This window comes from Tyto alba, unplaced genomic scaffold (assembly GCF_018691265.1).
Source record: "Tyto alba isolate M040663 unplaced genomic scaffold, T.alba_DEE_v4.0 Super-Scaffold_3, whole genome shotgun sequence".
NCBI classification, from domain to species: Eukaryota; Metazoa; Chordata; class Aves; order Strigiformes; family Tytonidae; genus Tyto; species Tyto alba.
Window position 1 is genome coordinate 14,268,047 of NW_024881304.1, and position 13,237 is coordinate 14,281,283.

The 13,237-nt window shown below is 42.9% G+C and overlaps 1 protein-coding gene across 6 annotated transcripts in view; it reads right to left on the minus strand.

Annotated features, from left to right (window-relative positions):
• The window catches only part of FRMD4B (FERM domain containing 4B), a 136,561-nt gene that overhangs the window by 26,192 nt on the left and 97,132 nt on the right, over positions 1–13,237 (minus strand). For all 6 annotated transcript variants that reach the window (XR_006165963.1, XM_042799601.1, XM_042799600.1 and 3 more), the window contains exons 8-10: positions 3,208–3,291; positions 1,923–1,988; positions 790–847 (exon numbers count right to left, since the gene is read on the minus strand). Coding sequence is in view for 5 of the 6 variants with exons in the window: in XM_042799601.1 (XP_042655535.1) it covers positions 790–847; positions 1,923–1,988; positions 3,208–3,291 (208 nt within the window). In the remaining variant the exon portion in view is untranslated. The remainder of the gene's footprint in view (positions 1–789; positions 848–1,922; positions 1,989–3,207; positions 3,292–13,237) is intronic.

Genomic DNA, 13,237 nt, shown 5'->3' on the forward strand with positions numbered 1-13,237 from the left:
GAGTGAATGTTGAAACTTTCTCCCCCTGCCTTCTCAGGCAGAGACAAGAAACTACGTGGGGTTTGTGCCAAGTGGACAAAAAAGCAACAGTGCTGCTGAAACAAGGGGGGTGTCACTTGTTGGAGGAGTAACTGTGAGGGGGGAAGGACATGGGACAGCAAAAACTGTGGCCAGTGGCTGCATCCACTAAATTCAGGCATGGACAGCCGCAGGAGAGAACAGTGCAAAACATCAGCTTCTGGGGTACCACAGTCATGGCCATGACTCAGAGTAAGGAGACATCCACTCTGCTGAGCTCTTCTGCACAAAACAGTTTCACCCAGGCTCTGCTCTACAAACAGGAATAAATGGTGTATTTCCATCACTCTCCAACATTTCTCAGCATTTCCCCACTCCAAGTATGCACCCACTAATCACCTGCCACTTAGTATTGTTTTCTACAATTTTTTTTTTTTTTTTCTAATCTTGATTAGAAATGTCTCTGGGGAAACTATTAATTGATTTGGACCCAGAAGTGATATCCATTTTAATTAAGACTATATGAATTTAGCTCCTGATAGGAGTACAGAAGGTTTTACAAAGAATCCTTTCTGTCTTCTATAGCACATAATGCTTCGCTGCCCTCTGGAAACAATTTTTGAAGAATATTGAAGGGGGAAAAATTATAGAGGTTGAAAAATGCAGGGTTTAATACTCATAGAAGGGTACTGAATCATCAAACTACTCCTATAGGAATGTAATCACACGTAATAAGCTAAGCAATCACATTATCTATGGGCATTTACTAACCTTTACTCCATAGTAATGAACTCCATATGTTGGCAAAGCCTCTACCACTTTCATGTACCTGTAGACAGATTTATAGTGTATCAGATGATTTTCTCTGGAGGGAATAATATCTATTAACATATTTTTTTTCACACATATATTCAGGACATGACATTTATCATTTGCATATTTTAAAGCTCTTAATAATTGAAGGCCCATGTTTTCAGAAAAAAAAAATAGCATCTGGCTCGGGGAAAGATGTGGTATTTTGGCCCAGCTAAAGCAAATGGAAAATCTCTCATACAACAAAACATTCAATCTCTTATCAAAAGGTCAGAGAACTGAAAGTAAGAATTCTGAACTGAACATGTGAGCCTTTTGGGAAATGTTGGCAATAAAGACCTGCCTATAATTATTCCATTATGGTGCTCTGGTTACAAAGGATAGGCTCTAAATGGAAGTGTTTATGCAGTTGTATGACTGTTTCATGAAGCAATTCAGACAACCACTGAACAGACAATTTTTTTTCCCTTGTTCCTACTGAAAGAAGCCCCTGAATTATTGAGACAGTTACAGGCATCAAGGTACGTGAGAAAACTACAAGTTATCTACATTATGCAACCACGGCAATCATCTCAAACTTCTCAGTTCACAATAATCCCACTGCATTTGCCTGTAGGAAGCACAGTAATATTAATGGTAAATTAAAAATAAAATTCCACAGGTTCTACATGCATCTTGGAAAATCTTGTTCTTTTGAAAGCCAAATTCTGAACATTTCAACAAACATGCAGTGTTTTTTTTTTTACTGGACCTATGGTAATACTTGCCCTCAATAGTTTTGTGTGAAAACTAATTGATAGTAATCAGGGTATGGAGAAGAGTGTTCCAATAAAGTAAGCTTCAAATAATTTCTTTCATATTTGAGGAATCTGAATGAGGACACACAACATTAACTGCAAGCCTGTGAAATCTGAAACTTCAAATAATTTAACTTTGAAATATAACTCAATTTAAAAAAAAATAATGACAGATACAAATGGTAAAGTTTGCAAGCAATAATGACCAAACAGCCTGCATTTCCACCTCTCGACAAAAAGAAAAGAAGGAAAGTAAAAATATCATCTTTACAAATTAACAAGTGTCATACTCACTGAACAATGGCTTGTCCTCTGGTCAGACCTTTAATTTGTGTATAATGCTCAATTACTCTGTCCTCACTGCAAATGAAGCACAAAACACAATTTAGAGGCTCAATGACTTTTTTCATGTGTGACGGCATCTGTCAAAATTCAGACACCTGCTCAGCATGCAGAGAAGTGTCCTTCTGTACATTTCTTGCTCTGGTTTACATTCTGTTTCTTACTGATTTCTTTCCCACCCTTCATTAAGCAGCATGGAGATGCCTGGCTGATGCCTGCCATTGCATGCTGCGTTCCAGACTAATTAATGAATCATTTTGGATCAGCCTGCTCTGCTGCAGATGCTGCTGCAGAATAATGGTACTAATTGTATAAATTCATTTTCATGTTCTAAAGGACCAAAACTTCAAAGGATGGTTCATGTTCCATATGTAAGACAGAAGAAGTTAAACCAGAAATGCTATCATTCCAGTGTATTTTTTTTCCCCTGACATTTCATAGGTGAAGAAAGTATAGATTTGTCAACAATGACCTTTTTGCATTTTTCCTGTTATATACTACAACATTTTGTTTTAGTGGAATGTGAAATTAAATATGCATTTAAGTGTCAGACACTTGAACACGAAGAAAAACCCAGCAGTATGCATTCTGAAAAAAACATATCATAAGCAAATACTGGTATACTTGAAAATCTATCAGATACACATCAAGCCAAAAAAAACATAAAAATGAAACAAATGAGGGTGTCAAACCTGCACGAAGGGCATCAATTCCAAGGAAACATTATCATTGATTCATCACAAGCTCTATGATCCTTTACAGCAGGTTCAAGCCAAAAAATGGGACCTGCCTTTCAGTTTCTAGCTTTTCTAGCTTATATTCTCCCCCTGCCCTGTTGAGGGGAGCAGCTGGGTGGGCATTTGACAGCCAGCCAAGGTCAACCCACTACAGAGGCTCTATTGTGTGACAGTTGAAGAGCAAGGTGCTCTTTGCAAACCAAGGCTTGGCTGTAGTTCAGATTTTGGCTCTTTCTAATGCCTGGTCCCTACTTATTCTGATCCAGCAGTTTTTGATCTAGCAATTTAATTTGAGCAAACTTTCAATGACAGATTTGCAGTGGATCTCACGTAACTTATAACATGGTAAAAACTGGAAAAGCTTAAACACAAGCAATTAACTCTAAGTCCTATGTCACACAGGCTGAAAACTTTTAAAAAAGAATTTGTGAAACTGTCAAAAGTGATCTTGTCATTACTATTCATAGCAATAACTTATATTTTTTAAGTAAATAGCTCACCAATAAGCGAGTGATGGATGTTCCTGCAGTGTCTTGGTAGGAAAGACAGGCAGAGTCTTCAAGTCTTTTCTAGTGTTTTCATCACTAAAAACCAAAAATGGCAGAGAGTCACTGCTAGTGAATCATAGATGCAATCGTTAGTTTCAGCAGAAGGAAAGGGCTGTATTTGCTACCCAAGAACATGGTGCCTTGCCCCATATCAGGCTGTCATAGCAACGTAACTCTATAGGCCCTCTCACATGACAGTGATGTATATGGTGTCATGCAGACTCATTTTGTAACTCATTATACAGACACGTGATTCTTGAGCCACTGTGGCGGGAGCACCATATCAATATTTACTTTGCACACACTCACTCAATTTGCCAAGTGCTGAATGAGCCCCGAAACAGCTGCAAATGGAAAGCCTCTGCCCAAGAGAAAGGCTTGTAGTGCTAATTTTTGCTCCATCTATAGTTAAAAATCCTACATCTAGACAATAAATTTCATGAAACAGCATAGTATTTGTCAAATCTCGGAGTTTAACACTCATCTGGTTCAATACAAAGGGTTTCACAGTTCACATACTTTAAAATACTTTTACTGAAAATAGTTTTCCTGGAGTGCTCCTTCTACAGAAAATTCAAATATTTTGGACTCCAGGCCCAGCCTGGAATGAAATAAAGGGGGTTGAAGTATGCGAATGCAGTTTGTCACAAAAAAAACCCCAGCAGAATATTTTAAAATCTATTTACAGCCATCAGTAAATGGTTAGTATTTTCTCCTTATATGCTCCATTAATTAATCAGCTGAAACTCGCACGCCTCATTTCTGCAGGATTTCTGCATGCCTTCACAGCAGCGCCAACAAGCATGAACATGACTTTCCTATGTAAAGAATGCATCAGTCACATCCATCAGCATCTGCATCCAGGCTTTCCTTGAAGGTGTTCTCCTGCTCTTGACCTCTGTTTTAATCAGATTCCACTATTAAATATTTCATGTGAGCTATGTCCCTTCCCTCAAAATCAGCACCCTGTGCATCAGTAGAGCAGACCAGAGCACAGAAATCTGCTCCGTGGGCACTGCGGATCAACCTCTGCAGATGGAGGAGGCAGCAAACCCCTACCACATTCCCCCCTCACATGGCAGATGTCACATGCAAGGCACAGTAAATTAAAGCTTTTTGTTCCTCCATGAGCACGGGCTAATCGCTCGGCAAGCTTCTTCCCCAGCCCTGACAATGTGCCTCAACCCCAACTAAGAGGGACCACCTCTGGGGACGAGGAAACAGTTCAATCAACAGCCTATTTATTCTTCAACGTCTTTGATGAAGTTGCCAAGAATGGGGTCAATTAGTGCTGAGGAGCTGTTGTTGCCGGGCTTTGCTGGGCCAGTGCTCATCTGCCAGGAATATGCACTTTTCTTCGCAAGCTGGCCAGCACCCAAGTGCCACAAATGGGGACAGCTGGGTAGAAAAGCAGGATCTCTCCTCCCAGCCCTCAAACACAACCAATGCTCACAAAAGCTGAGGGGGTTTTGTTCACCCTTTAAAAGCCCATTTTGTTGGGGTCAGGAGGCTGTAGGATACCTCAGCTTGCAGCAAGAAGTTAGATCACCAGGGATTTGTAGGGACATGTGAAAATATAGGCAGAGCACACCCTCCTGAGGCCTCAGAAACAAGAGCAAATAAATGAAAAAAACCCAAACCAAAAAACCAAGCCCTGAGCAACATGGTGTGATCTCACAGCTGACTCCTCTCGGAGCAGGAGGTTTGGCCAGATGACCTCCTGTGGTCCCTTCCAACTTCAATCATACAGTCACAGGAAAATTGATTATTAAAATAAATTTCCTCCTCTTTTTAAGCCTGACTCATAACTGCAGTGGCTGCAGTAGCAGTCAAGGTTGGCAGGGAAATACAGTGAAGTAGAAGAGTTTTTGAAAGGAAGCAATAACGAAATAGCTCATTTTTACCGAACAAAAGGGCTGTTCCTCTCAACCCACAATATTCATAATCAGAGGTTTATTAATGGCTGGTCTCTACACCCCTATTTAGAAACCTCGTTGCCAGTGAACAACAAAACGCCCAAGTGAGAGCTGAAGCACTAAGGAGGCCGATGCCGGGAGGCAGGAGCTGAGCTCGGGCAGAGGCAGGCGGGAGTGGGACAGGCGACCCCCCAGCCGTCACTGCCGCAGACGGGTGGAGAGGTCCCAGGCTCTCCTTCACCAACCATTACAGGGCCAGCAGCCTCCCCGCCTCCGAGACTCTACAGAAATGCCACAAATCCCAGCCACTGCGTCCAACCATGCTCTGAAAGGCCACCTTCTGCACAAATCTGTGGCCTCCAACAGCGCTACTCGCCTCGCCCTTTGTTTTTCGGCCCCTCGCCTCTGGACCTGGTTGAGTAGCAACTTACTTTATCCTCATCAAATGCTGAAACGAGGGTGATAGTTAAACCTGAGTGATAAGTAGCACCCTCGTTGTCTACAACTGAATTTAAACCAAACAGCAGCCAGCCAGCACACCCACCTCCCCGACAAGGTTTGTGGGGTCTGAGCTGGGACATATAGTGACCAAAGTGCTGCAATCACGTCTGTGCCATGATGTGGGGCACATCCCCCCAGCACTGACCCAGAACCACGGGTTCCGCTGCAAAGTGTTAGCAGGTAGAGTCCATGGAGCTGTGACAACTTACAGCAGAGATGGACCTTCTCTGCTGTTTTGTCAACCTACAAACCCATCCAACTTCTTGCAATAGCAGAGAATACACTACTTTTACAAGACGAACTTGGCCCCTGGGACTTGCCCTCCTGAAGGGACCCAAACTCATACCATGAGGTTCAGATACACCGTCCCATCCATCTGCAGCTTGAGGGAGTCCATCAAAATGGACTTAGCCTAAAAGTCTCCGAGAAGCCACATCGGAATTTTACTTTTTTCCTTCAGAATTGTAAGATAAAGCATGAAACAATTCTGGAAAGACATGAAAGACCTGGGAGAAACAGGGCACAGACTCCTTTGCACACTGGATGCCTTCAGACAGCCCAAATCTGCTGACTGTGTGCCCGAGGACTAGCATTTGGGATGAATCACAGCTTCAGGGATAATAAAACCCTCAAATAGTCCTCCCCCTCCTTCCACAGAGTTCATAATCACTTCATCTGCACCAAGGAGCCCAAGCACGTCTCTCCTTGACCTTCAGGATCACTTTTCCCAAGCCCTCTGAGATCCAGCCGTTCCTCAGAGGTGACAACTCCAGATAGCAGGAGCGACGGTTTGAATTATTACCTGTTCCTCTCTGGTTTCACAACGATCACAAGGCGGTACAGAAATCGATCAGGGCAGACAGCCCTGGCTCCAGATGTCCAACTATCTACACTATCTACCAGCCAAACACACCAGTGTTGTATCTGGTGTGCCCGTGGTTGGTTCTCACCAGGGCAGAAGGAGAACTCGGTTGTCAGGACGGGGAGGCCCACTTGGAGTTAATCTGACCTCTGGGCTCCTTGACTGGTGGTTCTTGGCATAATTTCAATACATAAACTTAAATCGCCCAGAGTCAACAAGACTCAATATTTTTTGGCAAAAGGCTTGTTTATTCCCCAGGAGGAAGATATAGGAAACTCATCTTAAGTATTTTTCCACTATGGAGAGAAATTAAAGAAAACCAGCAGACAGACCCTTTCCTTGCTATTCCACCCTCTAAACGTGAGCTTTCTCTCCAGCAGATATCAGGCAGAAATTGAATTGATCTAGGCAATGTAAATGAAAATCTACATCAGATCCTCCTCAGACTGAACCTCAGCTTGCATTCTTGGTACTGTCCCCATTTAATTCTGTCCCAACATGAACAAATGTTGGACAAGATGCTGTCCCCAGCAGTACACACTGCTCAGTGCCAGCTCTATGGAGCTAGAAGGGCAGTTCGCCCCTAAAATAACCAATAGCAATATATAACCACATACCATACTATGCATAGGAGTTCCCACATTCAAAATACTATCTCTAGCAGCAAACCAGGGCCAATCCCACTTACTTCCTACAACCCACTGACATCAGAATGAAATTTTAGGCATCTTGCTAAAACCCCACCAGAAATCTGGGAAGGAACCAAGCCAGACTATCATGGCACACTCTGCCTAAAGCACATTACTAAAAATTAAAAACTACTTACATATTTATGTTCCCAGAGAGTGCATCTTTACAGCTTGTAATCAAGTGATACCACAGTCTCTGCTAGGCAAAGATTTACAGAACTGTGCTAATTAGGACCATTTGTCAATGGCTGCCCAGGCTTTTCCCTGCGCCCACTGTCAAAAACAGCTTATGCCTGTTGCTAACACAGGTAAGAGTTTAGGTATAATAAGATGTGGTTAATGAGATTAGCACAAAACGTGAAGAGCAATAGACACACCCAGAGCAGCAAAAGCAATATATTGGACTACAACATAAAAGCTTATCAGCCTACACCATCTTTGTAAATATTAACAGCTTGATAAGGATAGGACTTCAGACAACTTTAACTGACTTAAGTGATGGCAGGTGTGTCTGCTGAATTGTGTTGGTAACACTTTATAATGCAGGAATTTATCACCAGGGAAAGTGCATTGTATAGTGATTTTCCTCTATTCTCAAAGCCTCTTGACCTCACATAAATGCTCTTGTGTTGCTATGTGATCATTTGAATAAGTCAATTCCTGCATCTTTTAAAAATGTCACTATTTTATATTCAGTTAATTCTTGAAGTGAATTTTAGGCACACTACAGGCAGAATTGTTTTTAGAAAATATCAACCAACCTCTCAAGTTAACTTGAAATTTATTTCATGGGCACCTAAAAATCAGCAGACACTTCTGAGATTCACATGTGAGACACAAGGAAATGTGGAGCTTCACAGCTGAAGGACAATACAACATCACCTTGCATCCTGAAGATGCTTCAAAAACTTTTCACTGGGATTTTCTTCTAATTCTGTTCAAGATACTTACAGATAACAAAATAAATACATAGAAACACCACACAATTAAACTAGACGCCTGAAAGCCTGACAATCTAAGTTTTCAGAGTGCTGGTCAGGTTACTGAGATGATGTTAGTAATAGCCCTGTTTCTTGAGAATACCACTGAATTCCTTTGCTATGTGAAAAAAAAGCAATGCTGTAACAGTGCAAGAAGATCCTGTGTTGCTGCCCATACCCCACCTGGTCCTAAAATGACTTTTCTAAGGTGACCAGACTTTGGGTAGCGTCACCAAGGTCTCCAAGGTCCATACGTTCCCAGATGAAAGCCGGCAACACGGACCATCACACTGCAGCTGGACTCCTTCAGTAACAGGTGCCTTTTCTGTAGGCTTTTGTTTTGTTTTAAAATAAATGGAAGGGCAGAGCATGGCAACCTTGCACTCCCCATGGAAGCTGGTCTGCCTTTCCATGTACCACAAGAAACAGGTGTGAGGAGGAAGCAGCAAGGCAACGGAGGGGGAAAAAAAAAAAATGAGCAAGGTTAAAAGTGCAAGAGAAAAAAAGCAAAGGGAAGGAAGACAGAGCAGGGAAGGTACGAGGAGAGCCGATGGATTTAGCAGCTTTCGAGTATGTCAAAGCAGCAGGATCTTGGCAGCAGGATTTTGAAATGTGCTCTCTGACAAATCCCCTTTTGTGACAAATGCCAGACGTTTCCCATCACTTCCCAACCTTTCAGTTTATGGTCTGCTGGCAGACTCAAGAAAGTTATTTTTCTATTGAAGGAAGACCAGGATCTGGAAAGGCCATGAACAAGGGGCTTCCATTGGCACAGCACAGACAGAGCCGAACTTTAACCCCTCCCAGCCAGTGGGGAGCTTTGCCTGGGACAGGGCTGCAAAGTCTGCCACTTGAATACCAGATAGGAACCGCCTGCTCAGAAAGGCATTTGAAGGAGCATTTCTAAGAGCCTTCCAAGCCCTGTACGTGAAAAGGAACATGATAAGCAATGCAGATGGCTATTCCAACACCAGGCTTGTTGTATATCTATGCTGCGGCCATGCTGTGCTGCAGCAACAGCTTTAGTTTCACAGCTCGAGAGGGACCTGCAAACACAAAGTGTGGCTGGGCAACCCTTCCCCACACTTAGCAGAGGCTGGACCATAGCCTTGGACCCCTGGGCCTGACCTCTAGCTCCAGCCCTCCTCCTCTAGGCTAATTTCTCTGCTTCCCAAACCCTGCCTGGCTCTGAAAGAGTGGTAGCAATGCCTACCATCTCACAAGGGTCAGGTGACCCTACTCATTGGCTTTTGGAAGACAGATCAAGAGAACCAAGGGAAAAAAGCAGTATTTCTCCTATCAGCTATATATATATGCACTTCTCTGAGGACATGGGGACCAGACAAATGAGAACATGAGCTCCTCCCAGAGCCACCTTGGCAGATGAAGCACCATTCGTACTTCTACTTTGCAGATGAGGAACAGGGTGCCGAGGAAGCAGTTCTCCATAGCTAGACAAAATCTGCAACATGAACCTGACCTAAATTCTCAGGTCTTCCTTCACAGACCTTAATGGAAAATATGAATATTCTGAAGATAAAACCCCCTCGGTCCTTGAACACACCTACCATTGGTGATGGCTCACAGTCCCACAGATCCAGTACAGCATATCCACGTTTACGGAGCTGCTCAGCCATACCAACAGCAATCATCAGCAGTGCTGCTCTATCAGACCAGATGGGAAACAGAACAGTTCTGCTTTACCTGGGGATTTACTGCAGAGCAAAGGATGACTATTCACAGCTGATACAGTGCTTGAAGGATCCCAAACCCTTCCTCGCAACAGCAGACTGTTATTTCTAACATTCACGCTTTCTTCCTGTTCACACAAAAGTCAGCTTAGCCGTATTAGTTGTGGGTTTTTAGCATGTCTGAGTGCAGCAGCAAAGTTTAAAGCTTGTTATCACAGCCCTGTGTGCTGATACAAAGATACATGGAACCACAAGAAAAATAAAGTATCCAAATAACGATAAAGACCTGACAGATCTGCAAAACTGAAAAAGCTGAGGCTGAAAAGCTGTCATTCCATTTCCTCAAAGCACAAAATATACCCCACGTGATAGATCCCAACCACCACAGGAAGGAAAAGCAAGAGAGATTTGCATTTACTTTTTCAAAGTAAGAATGTTGTTCAGAGTCAGACCAGAGCCTCAACTCCTGCTCACAGTTGACAGTGCAAGACTGGAGAAACTCTCTTTTTGACCAAAGTTTTCCAGATATTCAACAGAAAGGAAGTGAATATATTATAATGCAGAAGCCATGAAATTTAATTTTACAATAGGAAAAGGTAGTGTGTTTTAATACTGAATCTGTACTTGAGGAAATTTCTAGAGACAAGGGGGACAGCATCTTTTTCCTAAGGCTGTGGATGCTGTGATGCTACTCCAAGCCTAACAACTACAACAGCAACACATCCCCTGCTTGGGAGCCAACATAGGGGATGATAGTTTCCTGGCACCATGCTTGCCTTGTCTCTCATCAGCTTTGGATGCCCAGCACACACAAAAGCCCACCCTAGGTATCTGGGTTGTACCCATAGCACTGCCTGACTTAAAAGCGCCTTAAAGGAAAAGAAAAATAAAGAAAAGAAAGAGCTGTGGAGGGACGGTTGAAGAAAGAGGACAAACCCCTTTGCTGCCCCTCAGGAAACTATAAAAACATCATGCACATGAAATCAAAAAATGCATGCTCCTTACCAAACTGCCATAATTATGTGTAAATATTAAAAGTTACACTGCCATATACAAGTAGTAAATCCCTTAAAATCAGATTATTAAATTACTGAAAACTTTTTTTTTCCTCTTCATCCGATCCATTTGCTCATTTCATCCACAGTGCTTCTACCTAATTCAGCTTAATTCATCTGCTACATAATAAGCATATTACACTAATTCCTTGAGAGCCCTTACAGAACTGCTTTAAAATAGGAAGTTGTGAAAAAAAAAAAATAAAATGACATCAATGCAGAGACTACGTGTGCTTTGGACTACCCTAAACTGTATGAATCCACAAGTAGCACCAGTAGAAAAATAACCTCTTGCTGTCTGAATTCTAGTAGAAAATGAAGATCTTAACTAAATATATTTTTGTAATTGCATCTACTTTACACAATGACTTTCCAACTTTTGTTGAAAAATAAAGCATCAGGAGAGAACAACTTTTTCATGTCAGAACTGCCGCTGAAGTGCTCAAGGAGATGGAGCTCAGGGGCTCCCTAGCCAGCTCCCCTCTGCCTGCTGCTGCCTGTCCTCATCAACCCATTCCTCATGGTACACTGGGGTGTACAACCCCCCCAAACAATGAAATGCAGTGATTCACCAAGAAAAGCAAGACTTTTACTCTGCTAGACCAAATTTACTGCAGTTTTCAACCAGATTTCTTTGAAGAGGGCATAATACTCAATTAATCAGAGCTCCCTTTGGGAAAGTGGGTATCTAATACCTGTCAAATAGGGGAATCATTATCATTGCATGAAATTATATATCAAACATGACTTCCCCTAAAACTTGCTTATTCACTACCTTGTTTCATTATACGTTCCCAAATAAAGTGAAATAAATAATCAATCTCCTCAGCAAACAGGCTCTAAATTAATAAATCTCTGCTTATCTTGTTTCAAGTTAGTTCTTTATTGCAAAAGAGCAAGCTCAGGGAAGCGCACAGCTGGGTTTGACTGAGAGAGTTAATGGTTCATGAGCAAGTGCCTAGTGAGGTATTTGAAGAAAGAGTGTGCAGAGTCGCAGCTGAAAGGCAAAATACACAATGACTCACTGGGCAAACAAGGAGCACAAGGAGCAGAACCACAGCACCAGTGCTGAGCACTGATTTCCAGTGAGGCAGATACAGCCCACGGGGAGCAGGCGGTCACGCTAGAGAAAGCCTCTGTAAATATCAGTGCATGGGCATTTAAAAATAATGCACTTGCATGGAAAAGCAAAATCAGAAACTCAACCACAGTGCTGCCTATGACAGGCACCAGATGGATGCCATGGGAGTGAATCCTACGGTGATCCACCAGCTCCTTTGTGTCACTCACCCACACATGTCAAAGGAAACTCTCGGGGGCTGAAAGGGGCACCCAGACTGTGCTTGAGCCTTCAGCCTCCGCACAGACCATCGAAGATGTCCCCTTGTAACCCAACCCCAATCCCAACGGCCCCGGAAAATAGCTTCCAGGGAACAGTTCCCAACAGGGCAGCCTAAGAGGAGCAGGTCTGTGGAGCAAAAAGGTTTGCGCTGGGGACCTGACAGCCATGCTCTACCCATTTCAGGGCTTTCTTGAGGCCAGTTCTAGCCTGGCCCCACAGGCTGAGTGCCCACCGGTGGCTGGCACACGAGGTGTGCTCCGTGCGGGCCACACAGACCCACCTTGAGCCCTCCGAGACCTCTCCAGGATGCAAACTCTAGAGAGGTAAGTAGGAACAACTGGGAGATTTGGTTCAAATTTGTGTTTCTGCTCTGATCTCAGCCCTGGACACAGCCACACCTGGAGTTTTTGTCATATGAACGTGGTGAGATTTCCAAAAACAGGCTGGACAAGCTGCCTCCAACAAATCTCAGGTGTGTCCTGTTTCTGAAGCTACCTTAATCTCCGGGTAAGCAGTACAGAAAACAGGTGCTTTGCTATCAGGCAATTATTAACTTCTCTCAAGCAGCTATTTTCTAGCACTGTTCATGTTATCATTTCCACATTCTTTTCCACCAAGAGGTTTTCCTGTTTGTCTGGCAAAAGAGTCATTTTCCCAAGCAAACACTACACAAAAATCTAATCACCAGCACTTACTCTTAATTAGGAGCAAATTGTTAATACCAGTTTTCTGCATGTATACCAAACACTTCATTTTTTCCTCAGTTAAGTTTTTAAATTCAGGAGTTTCTGAACCAATTACTCCATAGCCACAGCTTGCAGGGGTATCTTTCACACAAACCTTTTCCTTTTACAAACTGTGTTTATCACCCATGTAATGATAAACCCTGGAGCCTCAGACATGTCAGCTATCAGGAATTCATTATTTTGTCTGTGTTATGTTATAC